Below are 23,347 nucleotides of genomic sequence, written 5' to 3' on the forward strand. Positions count from 1 at the left end.
AAGCAACTGATATTTCACTATAGCATAAATATTTAGACACTACCATTACCCACCTTTGGCACTGATTCGATCCTCAAGCCTTTTTGGGTATGATGCAACAAAATTTGCAAACCTGGATTTGAGGATTATTCTCAAGCTCTGTCAGGCTAATTGGGAACCAGCGGTGGATAGCCATTTTCAAATCTTTCCAGAGATGTTTCATTAGGTTTAAGTACAGGCTCTGGCTGAGCCACTAAGGACTTTCACAGAGTTGTCCCTGCCACTGAAAAGCACCCCACAGCATTATTCTTCCACCACCATGCTTAATCTTTGAGATGGCACTGCACAGGGGATGATAGCACCAGCTGTAAGTTACAACTTAGCCTAGTTTTGATGTGAAAGGGCACTAAGTTACAATTACCACTAAGTGGAAAAAAAAAAAATTGCGCTACACCATTTAACCTTGACCTGAAATGTAACCATGTATAAACTAAATATTTACGGAAGCTTCCGACCTGGAATTACAGTTACAGTCAATGCATTTATGCTGTGACTGTGCCTCAGATGCAATCAACTAAAACTGTCTGTAACCAAATAGTCCATACGATAAGAACAACAAAGGAACAGCGTTCCTCAGGGTATCTTGTTTGTCCACTTGGATCTCCAAGAGGTCCTAACAGTATCAATTGTTTGTAGCCCTTTTATCTTCAGGTATAAAGAACTTTAAATAATCATAACCCTTCTAAGAATCTTAAAGTTCTCTCAAAGGCTGCATTTACACTGCAGGTCTTGATGCCCAATTCCGATTTGCTGACTATATCCGATTTTTTTGACGACCCGCTTACATCATCTTTTAAAAGTGACCTGTATCCGATATTTGCATTTACACTATACACTGCCAAAACAACCAAATGTAGACGTTCTGACCCGGAAAATGAAGTAAAACAGCTCGATATGCAATGGATGCAGAAGCAGACAAAATTATTATAGTGATGCGCGGATCGCGGTCATATATCCGCGGGGGCTCTGCGGATAATCCGCGGGAGGGTCAAGCAGGCTAATAAAAATAACATTCTGATTAATTTCGGGTGGGTCGCGGGTGGATAGATAAATCATTATTAACGAAAATATTACATTCTCTAAAATATGAGCATAAAAGTTTCAAGGGAGTAAAGCCTGTTTATGCCATTACGAAAATGAAATTCTGTCAAATAAATTTTGTTTTAAAGAAATGTTAATTTAAAAGCAGCGCTCATTCATTGTATAGATGCGCGCATAACCGTAGCCACGTCCGCTGTTGAAGGTGATGATCATCCATTTATCCTCGCGCGTAACCACATAAGAACTAGAATAATAACTTTGACCATCGGGTGCGGATACTTAAATCAAAGAAAATTATTGGTGCAGGTGGATGATTTGTTTTTGGCTGCGGATTCGGGTGACGTTGGAGCTCATACGCGCATCTCTAATTATGTAGTGTTTTGCTTTCCGCACTAGTTTCAAAGGTCAGCAAAACATTGCTCTTGTAAGGCGGAGAAAAAAAAATACTCCGCTGTGTTGAGCCTTCGACCTCCATCGCGCCTATAATAAGTCATGTGTTCTCAGTTGGTGGAGTCCACCTGAGTTGACGTCACTTTTTTAATGACGTACAACTCGCATTTACTGGGGAATATCCGATTTGTCTGCTTACATGGCACACACAAATACACGTATCCGATTCATATCCGATTTATTACCACATATGAATGAGGCCTGAATCCGATCTGAGAAAATCGGAATCCATGCGTTTTTTTCCTGCTTACACGTTCACCTGTCATATCCGATCTGTGCCACATGAGAGGAAAAAATCGGAATTGGGTCACTTGAACCATGCAGTGTAAATGGGGCCAAAGACTGACATGCTAACATTGGTGCTGAATAACTGCTAAACTCCTACTTTCAATAAATTCTTCTCCCCACAAGAACTCTGTTCAAGCTTACTTATTTTATGTATTAGAGAAATCTAATACATTAGCAAGCCACCTAAACAATTGCTCATTAAGCGCTTGTTTTACCTGATCAATATCAATCCTATACCGATCAGGTATAACATTATGACCGCCTTTCTAATATTGTGTTGGTCCCCCTTTTGCTGCCAAAACAGCCCTGACCCGTCGAGGCATGGACTCCACTAGACCCCTGAAGGTGTGCTGTGGTATCTGGCACCAAGACATTAGCAGCAGATCCTTTAAGTCCTGTAAGTTGCGAGATGGGGTCTCCATGGATTGGACTTGTTTGTTCAGCACATCCCACAGATGCTCTATTGGATTGAGATCTGGGGAATTTGGAGGCCAAGTCAACACCTCAAACTCGTTGTTGTGCTCCTCAAACTTTCCTGAACCATTTTTGCTTTGTGACAGGGCGCATTATCCTGCTGAAAGAGGCCACAGCCACCAGGAAATACAGTTTCCGTGAAAGGGTGTACATGGTCTGCAAGTATGCTTAGGTAGGTTAAATGTGTCAAAGTAACATCCACATGGATGGCAGGACCCAAGGTTTCCCAGCAGAACATTAACCAAAGCATCACACTGCCTCCGCCAGCTTGCCTTCTTCCGCACACGCACCTGGCCATCAATGTGATGTAAAAGAAAATGTGATTCATCAGACCAGGCCACCTTCTTCCATTGCTCCGTGATCCAGTTCTGATGCTCACGTGCCCACTGTTGGCGCTTTCGGCGATGGACAGGTGTCAGCATGGGCACCCTGACTGGTCTGCGGCTATGCAGCCCCATACGCAGCAAACTGCAATGCACTGTGTATCCTGACACCTTTTTTATAAGAACCAGCATTAACTTCTTGAACAATTTGAGCTACAGTAGCTCGTCTGTTAGATCGGACCACACGGGCCAGCCTTTGCTCCCCACATGCATCAATGACCCTGTCGCCAGTTCACCACTGTTCCTTCCTTGGACCACTTTTGATACATACTGACCACTGCAGACCGGGAACACCCGTGTATATATATATATACAGTTCTACTGCAACTGATAGAACGCACTGTAGCAAGATACTACGATATTTCTTCACAAATTGTGATATCGCACACCCCTAAAAAAAATATATAAAAAAATAAAAATAATATACACATACATGTATACATATACACGCATATATATATGTATATGTATATGTATGTGTATATTATATTTTTTTTATATATATATTTTTTTTAGGGGTGTCACAATTCACAATCACAATATCACAATTTTTGAAGAAATATCGTAGTATCGTGCTACAGTGCGTTCTATCAGTTGCAGTTCTGGGGCCTCATTTACAACCGTCGCGTACGCACAAAACAGGCCCTTGAAAGAGGTGTACACCACTTCCGACGCGTAAGTTGTGATTTATAAAAACAAACTTGACGGGAAAATTTGTGCACCTTCACGCAAACTCTGACCCATGCGTACAAACATTTTGGAGACGAACCAGTTTGGCGACACCGATGGTGAGCTGGAGTTAAATCTCTTTTTGGTCACTTTTAGACAGAGCGTTTTAAGAAAGTTATACATATACAGAAAGATAATAGAAATATAATTTCACTCACCAAGCCTATCACATGAAGCAAACATCCATCCATTCTCCGCGCCAGCGAGCGCGTTGGGCCGTTTAGTGAAATTGACGCATATTTATCTAACGGCAGATGAAGGAAAACCGTAAATCTTCATTATGAGTCCTAATCATAAATACAATGCGTGTTCACAATAGCAGTTTAAATAAATAAAAGAATGATTTCAACTGTTTTACTTCTGATATAAACATTTAGATTAAATATGCCATTCTCATTAATGGAGTTAAACACTTAAATAAGGCTACATGAAATTACTGAAAAGTAAAAAAAAAAAAAAAAGTATATTCAATACAATTTATATTCAGTTCAATACAAAAAAACAATACAAATATTTGTAGTGGATGTGATGCTTTTGAACACTTTTCCTGTGGCATGAAACAGCCCTGACCCTGAAATGTTGTTTTAACTACAGAGAGAATTGCTTATCATGATACCAGCAGATTGTCTGAGAACATATTTTCGTACAAATAATGCACAACAAGGCCTATCTGTTTCCATTAAAAATATAAATCAATTAGGCCAGTGGAAAAGATTGAGAAAAACTTGATATGAAATGTATTTTACACTATTTGATTTATTTATTCAAAAACAAGGCAAGGATAGGCTACTAAATTATTTCTATCAATGTAATGTGACAGTTTTATAAATGAGTCTCTTGGCACCTCTGTCCCAACATACTGTTCAATGCGACGTACATTCACGTCACTTTAACTCACAGGACACTGCAATTCACAAAAGTATATTATTTGCATGTGCTTTAAAGCCTTGCCGGTTAAACATTTAATTTGTGTGCTGATGCGCTGTTCTAACATGTGCTTTTCTGAGCGCATACACCCAAAGCGCTCAGGCACTTAAAGCCTGTCTAACAGCGCCAAGTTATCTTTTGAGTCTTATTGGGTTAAAACTGTCAAATACACACCAGGTTTACATAAACAGTTGGTTATAACTGAAGTGAAAGCAAACATTTGAGAGAAAATTGGGTGCGTGTCATATGCGTGTATATTAGATGTTAGATCTAAGTGACAGTAGCCTAATAGTAAACATGCTGCTGCTTGTCCTTAAGGGGTTAGTTCACCCAAAAATGAAAATTGTCATTATTTATTCACTCTAATGTTGTTCCAAACCTATATTCATGTCTTTCTTGTGCTGAACACAAAAGAAGATATTTTGAAGAATGTTGCTATCCAAACAGTTGCTGGTCCCCATTTACTTCCATAGTAGGAAAAAATATTCTATGTAAGTGGGACAAGACCCACCCACTTTTTTTAAGACCAATGGAATTGGACACACTCACTTTTAACGTCTCTAATTCAGCACATGTCTGTTCACTTTTCAGAGCGCCGTCAGTCAAATCCATTCCACTTAAGGAATGCCCTAATAAATTAAACTCCATTCCGCGTTTTAGCTACAGCATTGATTTCCACGCTGCTGCTCAAATCCATTCCACTTGACTCATTCAGAGTCCCACCAAACCCTTACTTTTCAGGCTAGACGAGCCAATGGGCATGTGCTGTCCCAAGCGCGAGTCTCAGGTTCCTATGGGAACCGGAGCCTCTAACAGGTCGATGCAGTGGCGCAATGACTTTACCAATCAGCGATTGGCTCTTTTACTTAGAAGGCGGGACAGTTTCTCCCTGGGGATTTTTTTTTTTCTCAATGTTCAAAATGATAAACTTCATTGTTTTTTGTAAAAATACGTTCAGTGTGATACATCACCTTTTCTTCTAACAACACCCAGTAAGTGTTTTGGAACTGACACTAATTAAGTTTCTTTCTTAGTGATAAATGACCTTAAGTACTCAGCCGTCTCTGTTGTATTTTTTGCTTCATAATGTACCACACATTTTCAATAGGAGACAGGTCTGGACTGCAGGCAGGCCAGTCTAGTATCTGAACTCTTTTACTATGAAGCCACACTGTTGTAACGTGCAGAATTAATCTTGGCATTGTCTTGCTGAAATAAGCATGGATGTCTCTTAAAAAGACCTTGCCTCGACTGCAGCATTATGCAATTTTTTTTCTCATTCTATAGCCAGACAAAAGTGTCAAAACACATGTTATAAAAACTGACACTTCCAGTTCTTGATTATTATTGGCTGAGCTGTGTTCAATGCCATTGTAATATACTTTGTAACCACACAGTTGAGAGTCGTAATAAAATGAGACGGCAAAGTTGCAGTGGAAAAAAAAACTAGCAGTTCGAGCGCCAAATACACACAAGGAAAGTGAGGATCAACTTCAAGAGAGAGTGAGATGATGAAATCGATCATGTAGCTTATCACATTATATGAAGTTTAAAACATTTAAATAGACATATTGTTAGTTGATTATAGGCTATTAGTGCTGGTTTGGTTGCTGCGAGACAGACACACGCAGAGGCTGCGATTTGTGATTGTGCTGTGCTTATTCCATTAATTCGAATATCATATTGTACAAGGCTTAAATCATTTAAATATACATACAATAATATACAATATCACATCGAAGAACATTAATATGTTTGTAGTAGCCTATTTGAGTTGATATTACTCTTGCCAATCTCTGATTTCTGAGAGATGCACGCATTGACGGATTTGCGCTTGTTTAATTTTTACTCTCACTCATTCACTTCACTCATTGCATAGAGATTTTAGATAAGTTATTTGGCTTCAGAAACACCCATAATCTACTCCAGTAAAAAAATCTGGAGAAAGACCCAGCCACATTTTTTTTGCTTCCGACGCCCATGTATTTTTTCATTTAATTTCTTTCTTGAATGCTACTGTTAAATACACCTTATGTAGCTGAAAACAGCAGTTTATTTCGTGAGGACCATCGTTTACACCATTTATACCATTTAATGGTGTGAGGACCATCATCTCATTGTAAATACTAAGAAAACAGAAGAAATTATCTTTGATCCAGGACATATAATGTTACCTATATAAATACCTATAATATTATTCATGATTAAGTATCCAGAGTATAATAAGAGTCCTGAGCTGTGTTTGAAATTGCCCCATTTACCCTCATTCACTATTGGCTACATTACTTCACTAATATAGTCCTCTTGAAGGAGTGAATGAAAATGATTGAGTGAATTCAGACACTGAGTGCACCGAAAGGGCTGTAGCTTTTGCGTAGTTTGTGCTTGCGGTTTAATAATCATTTTAAACGTAGCAAACTGGCTGCTCCAGTAGTCATTTAAATTATTTAAATATTAATACTATCAGTGAACTTTTATCTATTTTTGCTGACTTCACATTTATAAGTGTGAGTACATATTCACTGGTAAGGATGGCAGCATCTTCGGTAGTGGTAAAGTTGCGATCTTTCAGTTTCAGTTTAATCATGGTGCGGGTCAAATTGACCCTAATTGGATTCAATACAATTTTCCAAAAACCACACTATAAAAAACACCAAAAAATCAGATACAAACAGTACACTTTTAATATCAACACTTATGAATCATTACAAAACTTATATCTGAACATATAATTTATGAATGTTTTTAAACATTTTTTTAAACTGTTTTGTTTTGACAAAATATGAAGAAAAAAACAGCATTCTGACTTTTTTGCATATACATTTTTTCCAACTTTTTTTAACATTTATGCTCAAAACATCATAACTGAACAATTTAATATTACTGTATAATGAAATAAATGCTTACTTTTGCTATGTTGTCTTATCTTTTGTTCTGTAGACTCATTTAATAAATTCAAGAAATTACTTGACAAGATGAGCACACAGCAACTTTGCATGCATGTTCATGACCTTAAATGAGGAAAAGTCTCAAGTTAAAGGGGTGGTATAATGCACTTTTCACAAGGTGTAAAATAAGTCTTTGATGTCCCTAGAGTGTGTATGTGAAGTTTTAGCTCAAAATACCCCACAGATATTTTTATATAGCATGTTAAAATTGTCACTTTTTGAGGGTGAGCAAAAACGCACCGTTTTTGTGTCTGTTCCTTTAAATGCAAATGAGCTGCTGCTCCCGGGGGTTGGAGCTTCAAGAGCTTGTGTCCTTTTACCTCACACAGACATGCACTGGGAATTTCAAAAACCTTTAGCCTTTTATGTTCAAACCGAAGTCAGAAAGATGGAGAGACTCAAGAAGAAGTGACAACATGTAGACAACATTTTCTGAATGGTTAGTTGGTGAATTTATGGAGCTTATGTGTAGTTATCTTCTAGTCATTGATTAGCATATTTTGTCTTGATAATCTTTAAAATCGCGTTCCCGGGGGCAGGGTTTATGTAAATTTTAGGGTTAGTGATGTCACCTCCCCTAAAATAACTCGACCCCATTCTTTGTGCCTCCACCAAAAGTAGAGTAATTTTAAGCACTCAAATACTTTCAGTTGTATTCTCACTAACAAACCAGTGAGTCAAACAATAGCGTCAGTGCTCTCAATCCAGCGTCAGCTCAAAAACATCAAACTAAAATAAAAATCGACGCAATGTGTTGCTCTATGCCTACCAGGGAACATCACAAAAGTGCAAAAAAAGAAAAAAAAGAAAATGTAAAATAAAGTTAGCTGACAAATAACTACTTATAATAATAATAATAATAATAATAATAATAATAATAATAATAATAATTTGTTACATTTATATAGCGCTTTTTCTGAGACCTCAAAGCGCTTTACATAGATGGGGGAATCTCCTCAAACACCACCAATGTGCAGCATCCACTTGGATGATGCGACGGCAGCCATATTGCGCCAGAACGCCCACCACACACCAGCTTACTGGTGGAGAGGAGACAGTGATGAAGCCAATCAGTATATGGGGATGATTAGGAGGCCATGATGGACCGGGGCCAAGGGGCAAATTTGGCCAGGATGCCGGGGTTACACCCCTACTCTTTTTCGAAGGACATCCTGGGATTTTTAATGACCACAGAGAGTCAGGACCTCGGTTTAACGTCTCATCCGAAGAACGGTGCTCTTTTGGCAGTATAGTGTCCCCGTCACTACACTGGGGCATTAGGACCCACACAGACCACAGGGTGAGTACCCCCTGCTGGCCTCACTAACACCTCTTCCAGCAGCAACCTGTTTTTTCTCAGGAGGTCTCCCATCCAGGTACTAACCAGGCTCAGCCCTGCTTAGCTTCAGTGGGCAACCAGTCTTGGGCTACAGGGTGATATGGCTGCTGCCACTTACCACTTACTACTTACCACTATTAGCTTACTGAGCACTAAACAGAGTAAAAAATTGCAATTCAGCATGTACACATTAAAATCCTGCAAGAGCTGCAATTCTATATTTCATAGAAAAACGTCTTTTGTTACGGGAAATGTTAAGTGCAATCAGTACCCTTACCATGTTCAATACGGTCTAATTTTGTTCCAGCTTCTCTCTCTTCACTACAAAACAGAGAACAAAGATGAAGAAATTCAAACGTTTGAAGGACACTAAGGCCCTGTTTACACCTGGTATTGAGATGCGTTTTGGTCGAACGAATCACAAGTGGACAACGCTAAATTCTGGTGTAAACTAGGTCTAATGCTTTGAGCTTGTCCACTTTCGACCACTTCCAGAGGTAGTCGAAAACACATTCAAGATTTTGAGATGGCCATCTGTGTATGGCCATTTTACCCACCGAGCTGCTGTTATTCAACTATGCCAAGTTAAACTTGGTTTTGCATTCTATCACCCCTTTAAGAATCGACATATCCGAACACACCTGGAATAAAGCTGTTCACAGAGTAAACTTCATCTTGTGCAAGACTCAGTCTGATTCAGATGAAAGTTCTCTACCGTATTCATTGTGGTAAAACCAAGTTGGCTAAACTGTACCCAAATCTAGATGAAACATGTGACCATTGCAATGCATCATATGTGGTCATGCTTTAAACTGAGACAATTTTGGTTTTCAGTTTTTGAGATTTTAAACTCGGCTTTTAAATTAAGCCTTAACCCTAACCCAATAATGGCTACTTTTTAGTCAGTGGTGATGACATTCAAATAGCTAAAAATAAAGAAAATTGGGGTTGGAGGTGAAACATGACCACTGATATTTCTAGATGGGTTTTGGAAGCTAACATCTAAATATTTTTTTTTTCTCCCCCCTAAAGTTGGTAACCCTCTTCCAAATGTGGGTGGTTCCTCTGTACTTCACCACTAAGCTGCACTGGTGGAGGTTTCTGGTGACATGGTTCATCTTCTCTATTGTCACAGCCTTCATCACTTTCCGCGCTACCCGCAAACCACTGGACTGCACCACTCCAAGGTAACCAAAACCAATAGCTTTATCATCGTGCCATGGGACTTTGACTCCGTTTAGCTGTGTGTGACTTTCTGTTAGGTACGTGTATAAACCGTGTTTGAAGTAGGGGTGTGCAGTATTGACAAACAAAAGATATCTCAGTATTTTCTGGGATTTTGACAATATTTTGCTGAGTGTTTTTGTGCTAGTACTTTGGCTGGTTTAGGCCTATCATGGACTGCTGAAGCGGGTAGCACTTTATTTTACAGTCCTGTTCCCCATGTGCTTATTACAGTAATTACAATAACTTGATAATAACTAGGTATTAACCCTGAACCTACTCCTAAACCTATCCTTAACAACTGTAGTTACCCTTTTATTACCTAGTATTTTTGAAGGTAAGTACACTGCAGGTACAAGCACTCTGAAATAAAATGCAACCCTGAAGCTTTTTATATTCTTCACATTCTGAGCAGTGGTTAGTTCAAAGAAGTGACGGAAATTGAGTTCCCTTTCGTGTTCAATTCACTTGACATTGCGTCATGCCACGCAGAAGCTCTATTGAATAACACCAGGGCGTAGCACTGGCCAATGATGTTCAAGCACATGAACTGGAGATGGGCCTTCCCGCTATATAAGGAGGTCATTGCCTCAAAAACTCACCGATGGGAGATGCTCGCCAGCAGACGGTCCCCGGATTGATCCCCTGGTCCACGCCCACTCAGAAGCAGTGCTCTGCCCTCAACCAGCAATGGACCTTAAGGACTCAGGTGATGAGCTCAAGTGTCCACGTTCCTCTCACCCAACTCTTCAAGAAACAAACCTGGTGGAAAAATTACCTTGTATATCTTGAATTTCGGGGATATTCTACCAGCATTAAAATAGGCTACAGCACGCAGTAAATGCGTGCACTCTTAAAGCATGTTGTTGTTTGGTTTTTCCAAAAAGAGTGACATACTTGATAATATCAGCTTGCCCATCATTAAAACAATAATTACAGTATTATCGTAAATGATACATATTGCACACCCCAGTTTTGGTTACTCCAAAATAACAAAAAAAACACCTACACAGGGATCAGAGTTCATTGTTCTACTGAAATGCCAGTACCATACTATTTTCAACTATGTTGCTGCTTATTTTATAAATCTGTCTCTGTGTGATGTCACCTGTTTGATCTGAATCTTATGAAAACATGTCCAGGTCACATTTTACCCCAATGTCAGCACGGTTCAAAAGTTTAGAGGCTTTCTTTTAGCACCACCGGCATTGGGAATTAAAAATTTGGCATGTTTCCTCAATGTCCTGTCACTGCCGCTTTGTAAAAAAAAAAAAAAGAAAAAAATCTTGAAGCATGCTGTCACCATAAAAGTATCATTAAAGTGTTCCAGATGATGCATGCTCTATATTCTCTTTTTCTTTTCTGTTTTTCATGATTTGTGTGCAGAACAAAACATTTGTATTAGTTATTTACTTAACATCCCCTCAAGCCCCCGTCAGTAAAGACAATTTACATTTACACATTTGGCAGGTTTATCCAAAGTGACTTGAGTTACATAAAAAAAAATGTTTTTTTCTTTTCTAATTCATGCATTCTCTGGGAATTGAACCTGTCACCTTGCCTTTGTTAGCGCCACACTCAACTTGTCTAAAGAGACTACAGGACACTGAAAAAAATTCTCTTGGACTTTACTAAAAAAATTTTTTTTACAGCAAGTGGTTACACAATTTATCTTCATTTTAAACATATATTTTTAGTTGAACTTCTTTCAGCTGAACAAAGTCGTAGTTATATTAAATAATATCCTTCCCAACTTTGTAATGGCATTGTATAGAGTTTTTGAGGCTCCAAAAAACGCATCTATCCATCATAAAATTAATCCATACAACCCCAGTGGGTTAATAAATGCCTTCTGAAGCCAAGTAATGGGTTTTTGTTTGAGTTCTGGCAGAAGGGTGACCTCTGACCCGACGTATAATGTAGCTCCTCTTATATCGAAATCTTCCGACATTTTTCTTTAAAACTTCTTAATTGAGTAATTTGAACAAGTAGCAAAAAAAATTATAATTCAGTGCAGGAAGACTATACCAAAATCATACAGGTTTGGAATGATATGAGGTAAATGACAATAAATTAAATCTTGTGGTTTTTTTTTTTTTTTTTGCATTTATTTTATTTCTTGGTGAGATTCACATTTTGGTGAGTTTACTCTGTTGTCTCTTTCTCTCCACACAGGCTTGTTTATAAATGGTTCCTCCTTTTGTATAAGATCAGCTACACCACAGGCATTGTGGGCTATACTGTAGTTATGTTCACCCTCTTTGGCATCAATCTTATATTTAGGTAAGTTATTAAGCTTCATGTTTTAACACTGAATCATTGGGGTAGCTGACTATAACATTGTGTTTTTAAAAACATCAAACTCTAACTACAGGTTTTTTTTTTTTATGTTTTCACAATTTTGGATGTCATATAGCATTTAGTGAACATGTAATCCTTGGTAAGATTAATTTAGGGGAAAGAAAGCAGAAATAAAAATTCCATATTTTGTATTGATGTTTTCTTCTGGTGGAAGATGTGTGGATATGAATGGGTGCTGATGTGTGTGTGCTACAATAATAAAGAAAAAATATTATAAAACTAGAAAAAAAAGTTGTTGAGACAAACTTTAAGTTGGCTTGAGAAAGCCGGAAAGATAGAAAGAAAGAAAGAAATAAAGAAAAAATAGCTAAAGAAATAAGAAGGAAAGAGTAGGAGAAAGGAAGAAAGATTAGTTGGAAAGAAAGAAAGAAAGAAAGGATAGACAGAAATAAAGAAAAAATAGCTAAAGAAATAAGAAGGAAAGAGTAGGAGAAAGGAAGAAAGATTAGTTAGAAAGAAAGAAAGAAAGAAAGAAAGAAAGAAAGAAAAAGAAAGAAAGAAAAAGAAAGATTAGTTAGAATGAAAGAAAGAAAAAAGAAAGAAAGATTAGGTAGAAAGAAAGAAAGAAAGAAAGAAAGAAAGAAAGGATAGACAAGAAAGAAAGAAAGAAAGAAAGAAAGAAAGGATAGACAGAAATAAAGAAAAAATAGCTAAAGAAATAAGAAGGAAAGAGTAGGAGAAAGGAAGAAAGATTAGTTGGAAAGAAAGAAAGAAAAAGAGAAAGAAAGGATAGACAGAAATAAAGAAAAAATAGCTAAAGAAATAAGAAGGAAAGAGTAGGAGAAAGGAAGAAAGATTAGTTAGAAAGAAAGAAAGAAAGAAAGAAAGAAAGAAAGAAAGAAAGAAAGAAAGAAAGAAAGAGAAAGAAAGAAAGAAAGAAAAAGAAAGATTAGTTAGAATGAAAGAAAGAAAAAAGAAAAAGATTAGGTAGAAAGAAAGAAAGAAAGAAAGAAAGAAAGAAAGGATAGACAGAAATAAAGAAAAAATAGCTAAAGAAATAAGAAGGAAAGAGTAGGAGAAAGGAAGAAAGATTAGTTAGAAAAAGAAAAAGAGAAAGAAAGAAAGAAAGAAAGAAAAAGAAAGATTAGTTAGAATGAAAGAGAAAAAAGAAAGAAAGATTAGGAAGAAAGAAAGAAAGAAAGAAAAAAAGAAAGAAAGAAAGAAAAAGAGAGAAAGAAAAAAGAAGGAAAGAGTAGTTAGAAAGATAGATAGATTAGTTAGAAAGAAAGAAAGATAAGTTAGTTAGAAAGATAGATAGATTAGTAAGAAAGAAAGAAAGAAAGATAGGCAAGTTAGTTAGAAAGATATATAGATTAGTTAAAAAGAAAGAAAGATAGATAAGTTGGAAAGATAGATAGATTAGTTAAAAAGAAAGAAAGATAGAAAGATAGAAAGATAGATAGATAGATAGATAGATAAAGTTAATTAGAAAGATATATAGATTAGTTAGAAAGAAAGAAAAATTTGTTTGAAAGATAGATAGATAAGTTAATTAGAAAGATATATAGATTAGTTAGAAAGAAAGAAAAATTAGTTTGAAAGAAAGAAATATGGGCTTGTTAGAAAGAAACATTAGTTTTAAAAAAATTAAGAAATATGGGCTCGTTAGAAAGAAAGATTAGTTAGAAAGAAAGAAAGAGAAAGAAAGAAAGAAAGAAAGAAAGAAAGATAAATTAGAAAGACAGAAGATTAGTTAGAAAGATAGTTAAAAAGAATGAAAGAAAGAAAAAAGATTAGAAAGAAAGAAAAGATAGATTAGTTAGAAAGAAAGAAAGATTAGTTAGAAAGAAACAAAGAAAAGTGAGAAAGACAGACAAAGAAAGAAAGAAAGATTAGTTAGAAAGAAAGAAAGATTAGTTAGAAAGAAGAAAAAGATTAGTTAGAAAGAAAAAGAAAGAAAGATTAGTTAGAAAGAAAGAAAGAGAGAAAGAAAGAAAGAAAGAAAGATAAATTAGAAAGACAGAAGATTAGTTAGAAAGATAGTTAAAAAGAATGAAAGAAAGAAAAAAGATTAGAAAGAAAGAAAAGATAGATTAGTTAGAAAGAAAGATTAGTTAGAAAGAAACAAAGAAAAGTGAGAAAGACGGACAAAGAAAGAAAGAAAGATTAGTTAGAAAGAAAGAAAGATTAGTTAGAAAGAAGAAAAAGATTAGTTAGAAAGAAAAAGAAAGAAAGATTAGTTAGAAAGATTAGTTAGAAAGAAAGAAAGAAAGAAAGAAAGAAAGAAAGAAAGAAAGAAAGAAAGAAAGAAAGAAAGAAAGAAAAAGAAAGAAAGAAAGAAAAAAGATTACTTAGAAAGAAAGATTAGTTAGAAAGAAAGAAAGAAAGAAAGAAAGAAGATTAGTTAGAAAGAAAGAAAGATTAGTTAGAAAGACAGAAAGATTAGTTAGAAAGAAAGAAAGAAAGAAAGAAAGAAAAAGAAAGAAAGAAAGAAAGAAAGAAAGAAAAAAGATTAGTGTTGTAAACTCAGAATCGAAGACCAGGAGACTTTTGGGATCACGTTAAAGAAGTTATTCTTTATTGAGGACTTCGCGTTGACGTGGCTGCAGTTCATCAAAAGTCTAAACTCAAGACAGTTGCCTTGCAAATTTATAGACCTTTAGGGGGAGGGATTTACATTGAGGTTGAACAAAGCATGCAAATTAAGTATACTGGTTAAGGAACCCCCCGACTCCAGCGGGTTACCAGTCTCAATCCAATCAGCATAACCATTCAAAAGCATATGTGCTAATCCAATCAGCCTAACGATTCATCGTCTAGGGCTGGGGCTCGAGCCATTAACCCTCTGAGGTCTGAGCTGTTTTCTGGGCCCTGGAGGTGTTCTGACATGCTCTGACATTTCTGGTTATTTCTGTTACTTGTGACATTTTCATGGCTAAAGTCTAATTACACTGTATTCAGCACAAACTCTGCTACAATAATATATCAGCAGCATGTATGTAAAAGTTTGTAGTTTTGAGATAATGACATTTATGCATGGTTTGTGAAAATACAAAAAAAAATTCTCACTGAAATAAGGCCATGAAACCCATACTGATTATTTCTTCACAAGACTTTTGAAAATTGTATCACATAGCCTAGAATATTTGCTCTAAAACTATGTGAAAATCACCCCGACTGCTCATTCAGATAAGACAATATATTGATTTAAAAAATTTACAACGTGTTTTGTGTGAAAAAGCTTTATGCGGAGGTCATTAATATGTAAGCTTTTCACACCTGAGAAAGACAAAGACCCTCCCCTAACGGCCCTATTAGGAGCTATCAGGCCCTGTCATTCTGAGCAACCTTGCACATGAGGAGATTTAAAAAAGAATGGCTTTTAAATTTTTTGGATTTATTTACAACACAACATAGTCCAAAGATACACAACAAATGCCAAAAAAGCACTTATTGAAAACAATGATCCAAAGACAGAGACCTTTGTGCCATTCCTAAAAACATTGTACATACCTTTCATTTCCAAGGTGTTTGATTTTCACTTTACCATGTTCATGTACAGAGACTCATGTGAATGTTGAAGTCCTCAGTGGCATCTGGGCCCTGAAAAAAAAAAAGTGAACATACTGATATCAAGAGAAAGGCCTGCACGATTTTGGGAATAAATTTTAGATTTTTCTGGTTAAAATTGCTTTTTAAAATTCACAGAATAGCCTACACACACACTAGGGCTGCACAATTAATCGAATTTCTAATCGCGATTACGATTATGGATGCCACGATTACGTAATCGTCCAAAGCCGCGATTACAAAAAAAAAAAAAAAAAAAAAAAAAAAACCACTCTACGTGCATTTAGAGCATGTAATGAGAGGCAAATCACAACTACTTCAGAAAACCCAGCACAATAGGAAGGAACTACCAGGCAGCGACGTATGTGTACGCTGAAATAAAAAGTCTTTCACCTCAGAAAAACGAACGTTCCTGTCATGTCAGCCGTTATAGGCTACTGTGTTCGTAAGCGCACACTCTTCAATTGCACGCGCAAATGCGGCGGCGCGCGCTGTGTATAAAGTGCAAAGGAAACTACGAGCATGCAACGTTGTTACGTTGTAAATTGGTAAGTCACAAAATAAAAGTAAAATACCAATAAATCACGTTACTGGTACGTCGTGTGTTAGCTGAGAAGGATTTGCATGCATGTATGATTTTCATTCTATTCACCAGGAGCAGTTTTTATGTTTCATTAACAGTTCTTGTTAGTATTGTGTGTCACCATGGTAACTGTCGTTTTAATATTAACCCCCAAATGCCATTTTATTTTCACAAAAAAAAAAAAGTTATTTTTTATATAAATGACTGTGGTGGCTCATACCAACATTGTGTTTACAAAAGCTAGTTTGGGACTGCTATTTAATAGCTGTAGCATAGGCCTAATGTTTATTTCTTAGTAGTCTTTACTATTAGTCATATTCTTACAATTTATGTGTATGTTAAGTAAAGGGGGACAGTGTGTGTGTTCACAATTTTTAAGTAAACATATATAATAATATGCCTATATATATATATATATATATATATATATATATTTTCAATGTAAATTGTGATAATCGTAATTAATAATCGCAATTACAATTTCAAGGGAATAATCGACAATTATGATTTTTGTCATAATCGTGCAGCCCTAACACACACACACACACACAAATGTTTCCAACAATATATAATATGATGAACACCAGGTTTGTTGTGCCTTGTAGGCATAAGCTATGCACAGTGCTGGATAAAATAATAATAGCAATAACCTATAGCAGTATAAATCTTCCAAAAGATTTCAGTAACAACTAAGCTAGAGAAAAATATATTGATTATCATGTTACTTCAAATGTTTCCATTCGTTATGACGATATGAAATGAGATAATAGTAAAAACATGAAGCCGTTTGCTTTTCAAACGGGATCGCTATCCAAAATATGATACATTCAAACGCGATCGCGCTGCAAAATATGATACATTCAAACGCGATCGCGCTACAAAATATGATACATTCAAACGCCATCACGATCCAAAATATGATACATTCAAACGCGATCGCGCTCAAATATAAAACATTATGGTTACCATATACATATCTACGTTTGAGCAGATATCCACAAACACAGTAACAGTAAACACGGGTCTAAATATTATAATATTCACCATATATCTAGCAACAGTTCAACTGCAATGTGACATTTATGCAACAATAGCAAACTAATATGTAAGAATTTCTTACCTTACATCTTTCTTGTCTTCAAATCGCGTTCTTCTTCTGATGTAAATCCAATGTAAGCTCAGGCGCGTCTAAAAGCAGAGACTTGTTTTGGTGTTTTGTTTTTGAGGTAGGCCTAATGAGCGCGATCGCGTTCCATGTGGAGATTTGCATGTGAATCTCTTTTGCGCGAGTGGGCGTGGTAAATTAAAAATAATTAGGAAGCGTTTGAGAAACTGGACATCTTGTTGGTTTTATACAAATTACTTAAACAGAGAATATTTGTTTTCGTTTTGAATCCGATCATTTAAAAGTACACACTTAAATGTTTGGCTCATAAATGTGTGACAAGTATTCGCTGAGTTTTGTTTCAGTTTATAGACGTGCTCAAGAAAAAAAAGTTCACCGCGACGGAGAGGCAGAACGCACAGCCTGTTTATTTTCTTTATTTTACAAAAGCACAATGTTTTGATTTGATTGTAAGTGGACACATACAAAAGTAGAAATATCACAGATTCTTTTTTTATATTTCTTTTTTCTGTATGACCATAAATGACGGAGTAATTTAAGTTTATAGTGCTACAATGTGGAGAAAATCCAGCAAAACGCGCCCGCGCGTTTGCCGACCTCAGAGGGTTAAAGACAAAAGGTGCGTCTGGGGCTACGGGCTCGAGCCATTAAAGACAAAAGGTGACTTACAATAGAGAAAAACAGGACTGGCAGAAACTGTTGTTACTATTATCCTAACCTAACCTTAAAATGCTAACTTCAATGTACTCAACTTTTACTGTTGCAAACTAAATTAAACATTTAATAAATTTGTAATCCAACATTTCCCCCTTTGAGAGTTCTAATAACTCTCACATAATATACAAATTTAGACACTTAAAAGTTAATTCTTGTAACTGGTGTTACAAGAATATGATATTATATAATAATAATGAATGTTTCTTGAGCATCAAATCATCATATTAGAATGATTTCTGAAGGATCATGTGACACTGAAGACTGGAGTAATGATCCTGAAAATTCAGCTTTGATCACAAGAATAAATTACATTTTACAGTATATTAAAATATAAAACAGTCATTTTAAATTGTCATAATATTTCACAATATTACTGTTTTTTTTTTTTTTTTATAAAATAAATGCAGCCTTGGTGAGCAGAAGATACTTCTTTTAAAAACATTAAAAAAATCTTACTGACCCCAAACTTTCGAACGGTAGTGTATATATATGTATAGACGCGACACGTTCAGAATTAATAAACTTTAAATAAACTACAGAACAACGCATGCGGGAAGCGGCGCACCTCACACGGGCAGGGCTTATATGCTCTGAGGACGAACACTGCACTAGTGATATTAAAGGGGTCTTATAATGCAATTTTTTTACAAGCTAATATGATTCTTTAGGGTCTAAATTAAAAGTTTGTAATATACTTTAATTAAAAATTCTCATTAGTATTGTAAGAAAACACTCATTTTACCTGGTCAAAAACAGCTCTGTTTTCAGCACGCTGTTTAAGTCCATGTGTCTTTAAATGATAATGAGCTTTGCCCACCCCGCCCCTCTGTTCTGTGCGTACACCGTTTTTAATAATAACACAATAACCATAACGCGTTGTTCATTATAAACGTGGGATTATGAATTATATTGAGAACGTCGTACATAGAAAACATGCCATAATGTACCCTGAGTGTAAACAGCCGCATTCATCGTGAAGCCGTAAAGAAAGATTGATATAAATATTAATATAAAGGTTAATAAAACGTTACACTCACTTCTTCTTCTGGAGGTGCAGCAGGAACACGAATAGTTGGTACTGATCCTTTTTTCAGGAGCAGCTTCTTAGCAAAACCAGCTTTATACTGACCTCGTTTATAAAGCAGTCTGGTGTGTGAAATGATTCTTGCAAACATGAAAGCATTGACGTTGATCGTGGGGATTCTGGGGAATATTCCCTTCGAAAACAAACTCAGCCACTGCGTCTTCAGCAGTTCGGATTTAGGAACATCAGAATGACTGCTGTGTTCCTTATTACACCCAAGAACAGAACACCACAATCGCTTAGACGCCATTCTGCTCATAGACAGTGCTCCAGCGTATCAACAATGACCGCGCCGGTCCGCGCGGACTATGATTGACAGCTCGCACACGAGCGAGGGCGAGTCTGTGTTGAAACGCTGAATATTCGAATGTAATATATATATATATATATATATATATATATATATATATATACACGTGTAATACAATATTTAATACAATATTTCATTAATGTCCAAGATCGTATATCATGCATCATCTTGCAATGTTATTTGTCATGAATGTAGCAATTTGCTCAAAGGGGAGATTGTCATACACTGATAACCACTACTGATAATTATTGAGAATTCAACAAAATACTGTATACCATATAGTACATCAAAATGAGGAAAAACTAAATGTTTGTAAATGTGTTGACAAATATAAATATACAATATAAAAATAGCAGGGAAGATGCACAGGCATTAATTTGAGTTATTTTAACTTTAGTTTTTACCTGAAACCTACCCCGTTCAGAGGGTTAGTCCCTTTAGGACAAATTATTTCCCTAGGCGGCCATCTTTGAAACGCCTCTCAGGCATGCAAGTGCAGCTCCTATGTCTTTGAATGGGGAAACATCAAATTCTCCAAAACTGTTCGCCAAGCTTACGATTAAATTTCTTATCTAAAATCACCAATGAAATCTGACAAAACGGTCTCATAAATTTTGTTTACTGCACAATTGCTTACTTATCACAACAATAATTATACAAATCAGGCTTTAGAATTAACATGGTTTCTTAAGTGTTGCTGCATTATGGTTGTGTCCATCTTTCTCAGAAAGTGTGCAAAGCAAGCTTGTTGCAAAGCTTGTGACAAACAATTATACACTGTTATGGTAATGGGTACCCTGTTCCTGAAGTACATGCTTGTTTTGTATAATATGAATGTGAAATGTACTTTTTGGGACACAACTTGTGAATCATTGAAAGTGAGAACTGAATTAAAGTTTTCTGATGAGGTTTAAATCAGAAACCCTTCTAAAATCAGTTGGAATGCTATCAAATAAAAAAAATAAAAAAACATCTCATGGTAATCAAATATATTCACAAGGTTTTATATCACCGACAAAATATTATACCAATATATCACCCATTCTTCAGCCAGGGACACACTTAACGACTATAAGGCCAATTATGAATGTAATTTGATACGACTGATCATGTCCAAACGTGCCGAGTCAGAGACAGTTGCGTTCAGTCGGTGTTCACAGTTGGTGTTTAAAATCTACTCCAGTCGTTGAAAAGTCTGTAAGTGTGTTCAGTCTTAGAATGTTTCAGCTAGTCATTAAGTGTGTTCACAAAACAATTATCAAACACTTGAAAAAACTGACCAGTTCACTGTAGGTGCTAAATGTTAATGACTGCATAGAGAAATTAAGAACTAATCATTTGAGTCTTATGTTACCTCCCTTTATGCTTTTAGAATAAAGCCAGAAGATGCCATGGACTTTGGTGTGTCGCTTCTTTTTTACGGCCTGTACTATGGTGTACTTGGTCGGGATTTTGCAGAGATGTGTGCAGATTTTATGGCATCTACAGTTGGGGTAAGTGGTTGAATCAATGGATAAACATCATGTTGCTTTTACCCATGTTTCCAGCCATCCTCCAAATTTTTTGACACATTGGCTTATCTGAGCACTCGCAAGTTGTTTTCACACTTTTATTTCTCTTGTATTCAAGTTTGATTCCACCCCCTCACCGGGCCAATAAAACTGCCAGCTTTCACTTTGTTTTTACTCCTTTCTTTTAGTTTAACTATGAAATCATAACACACAACAGCACTTGGCTGTCTGTAGTGTATGCCCATACGTTATCAACAGCAATTTATTTTTGCATCTATTATTTAGCCTGATTGCTGTCATACCAGTTGCAAACCATTTTAAAAGCTGCTGTTACACTAACAAAACTAGCAAAACCTCTGTGAAAGCATCCTCAAATTCTAGTCTGTTTTCAGTGAGATATTTACCAGGTTATAATTATTTTTATGGAAATTATGATTATATTATTTATTTTATTATGTCATTGTCTATTAATTACTTTTTCAGGACAAGCTCAACAGAATTAAAAAGTATATACAGTGAGGAAAATAAGTATTTGAACACCCTGCTATTTTGCAAGTTCTCCCACTTAGAAATCATGGAGGGGTCTGAAATTGTCATCGTAGGTGCATGTCCACTGTGAGAGACATAATCTAAAAAAAAAAATCCAGAAATCACAATGTATGATTTTTTAACTATTTATTTGTATGATACAGCTGCAAATAAGTATTTGAACACCTGAGAAAATCAATGTTAATATTTGTTACAGTAGCCTTTGTTTGCAATTACAGAAGTCAAACGTTTCCTGTAGTTTTTCACCAGGTTTGCACACACTGCAGGAGGGATTTTGGCCCACTCCTCCACACAGATCTTCTCTAGATCAGTCAGGTTTCTGGGCTGTCGCTGAGAAACACGGAGTTTGAGCTCCCTCCAAAGATTCTCTATTGGGTTTAGGTCTGGAGACTGGCTAGGCCATGTCAGAACCTTGATATGCTTCTTACAGAGCCACTCCTTGGTTATCCTGGCTGTGTGCTTCGGGTCATTGTCATGTTGGAAGACCCAGCCTCGACCCATCTTCAATGCTCTAACTGAGGGAAGGAGGTTGTTCCCCAAAATCTCGCAATACATGGCCCCGGTCATCCTCTCCTTAATACAGTGCAGTCGCCCTGTCCCATGTGCAGAAAAACACCCCCAAAGCATGATGCTACCACCCCCATGCTTCACAGTAGTGATGGTGTTCTTGGGATGGTACTCATCATTCTTCTTCCTCCAAACACGTTTAGTGGAATTATGACCAAAAAGTTTTATTTTGGTCTCATCTGACCACATGACTTTCTCCCATGACTCCTCTGGATCATCCAAATGGTCATTGGCAAACTTAAGACGGGCCTTGACATGTGCTGGTTTAAGCAGGGGAACCTTCCGTGCCATGCATGATTTCAAACCATGACGTCTTAGTGTATTACCAACAGTAACCTTGGAAACGGTGGTCCCAGCTCTTTTCAGGTCATTGACCAGCTCCTCCCGTGTAGTTCTGGGCTGATTTCTCACCTTTCTTAGGATCATTGAGACCCTACGAGGTGAGATCTTGCATGGAGCCCCAGTCCGAGGGAGATTGACAGTCATGTTTAGCTTCTTCCATTTTCTAATGATTGCTCCAACAGTGGACCTTTTTTCACCAAGCTGCTTGGCAATTCCCCCGTAGCCCTTTCCAGCCTTGTGGAGGTGTACAATTTTGTCTCTAGTGTCTTTGGACAGCTCTTTGGTCTTGGCCATGTTTGTAGTTGGATTCTTACTGATTGTATGGGGTGGACAGGTGTCTTTATGCAGCTAACGACCTCAAACAGGTGCATCTAATTTAGGATAATAAATGGAGTGGAGGTGGACATTTTAAAGGCAGACTAACAGGTCTTTGAGGGTCAGAATTCTAGCTGATAGACAGGTGTTCAAATACTTATTTGCAGCTGTATCATACAAATAAATAGTTAAAAAATCATATATTGTGATTTCTGATTTTTTTTTTTTTAGATTATGTCTCTCACAGTGGACATGCACCTACGATGACAATTTCAGACCCCTCCATGATTTCCAAGTGGGAGAACTTGCAAAATAGCAGGGTGTTCAAATACTTATTTTCCTCACTGTATGTCTTTGGTAATCATGAAAAACTGGAAAAGGCATGGAAAAATTATTGGTCAAAGAGTGTATGAACCCTGATGTACAGATCTATTGCTTCAGTTTTACAGTGCATCTGGAATGCCCACTAAGCACCTGTCAGACAGCATCTGTGCTGTCTGTGGTCAGCCAATCCTTGTGGATGTGAGTGA

The 23,347-nt window shown here is 36.6% G+C and overlaps 1 protein-coding gene and 1 long non-coding RNA gene across 2 annotated transcripts in view; both read left to right on the forward strand.

Moving 5' to 3' along the window:
* Positions 1-23,347, forward strand: part of rnf121 (ring finger protein 121) — a 73,144-nt gene that overhangs the window by 32,945 nt on the left and 16,852 nt on the right. The window contains exons 4-7 of the mRNA XM_084136448.1: positions 9,651-9,805; positions 12,018-12,125; positions 20,906-21,026; positions 23,259-23,339. Of these exons, the coding sequence (XP_083992574.1) occupies positions 9,651-9,805; positions 12,018-12,125; positions 20,906-21,026; positions 23,259-23,339 (465 nt within the window). The remainder of the gene's footprint in view (positions 1-9,650; positions 9,806-12,017; positions 12,126-20,905; positions 21,027-23,258; positions 23,340-23,347) is intronic.
* Positions 12,135-14,534, forward strand: LOC311097081. Its single transcript, XR_014609189.1, has 2 exons — positions 12,135-12,753; positions 13,131-14,534. It is a non-coding gene; the product is annotated as an uncharacterized lncRNA (long non-coding RNA).

Source organism: Abramis brama (assembly GCF_963993115.1).
Source record: "Abramis brama genome assembly, chromosome: 15".
NCBI classification, from domain to species: domain Eukaryota; kingdom Metazoa; phylum Chordata; class Actinopteri; order Cypriniformes; family Leuciscidae; genus Abramis; species Abramis brama.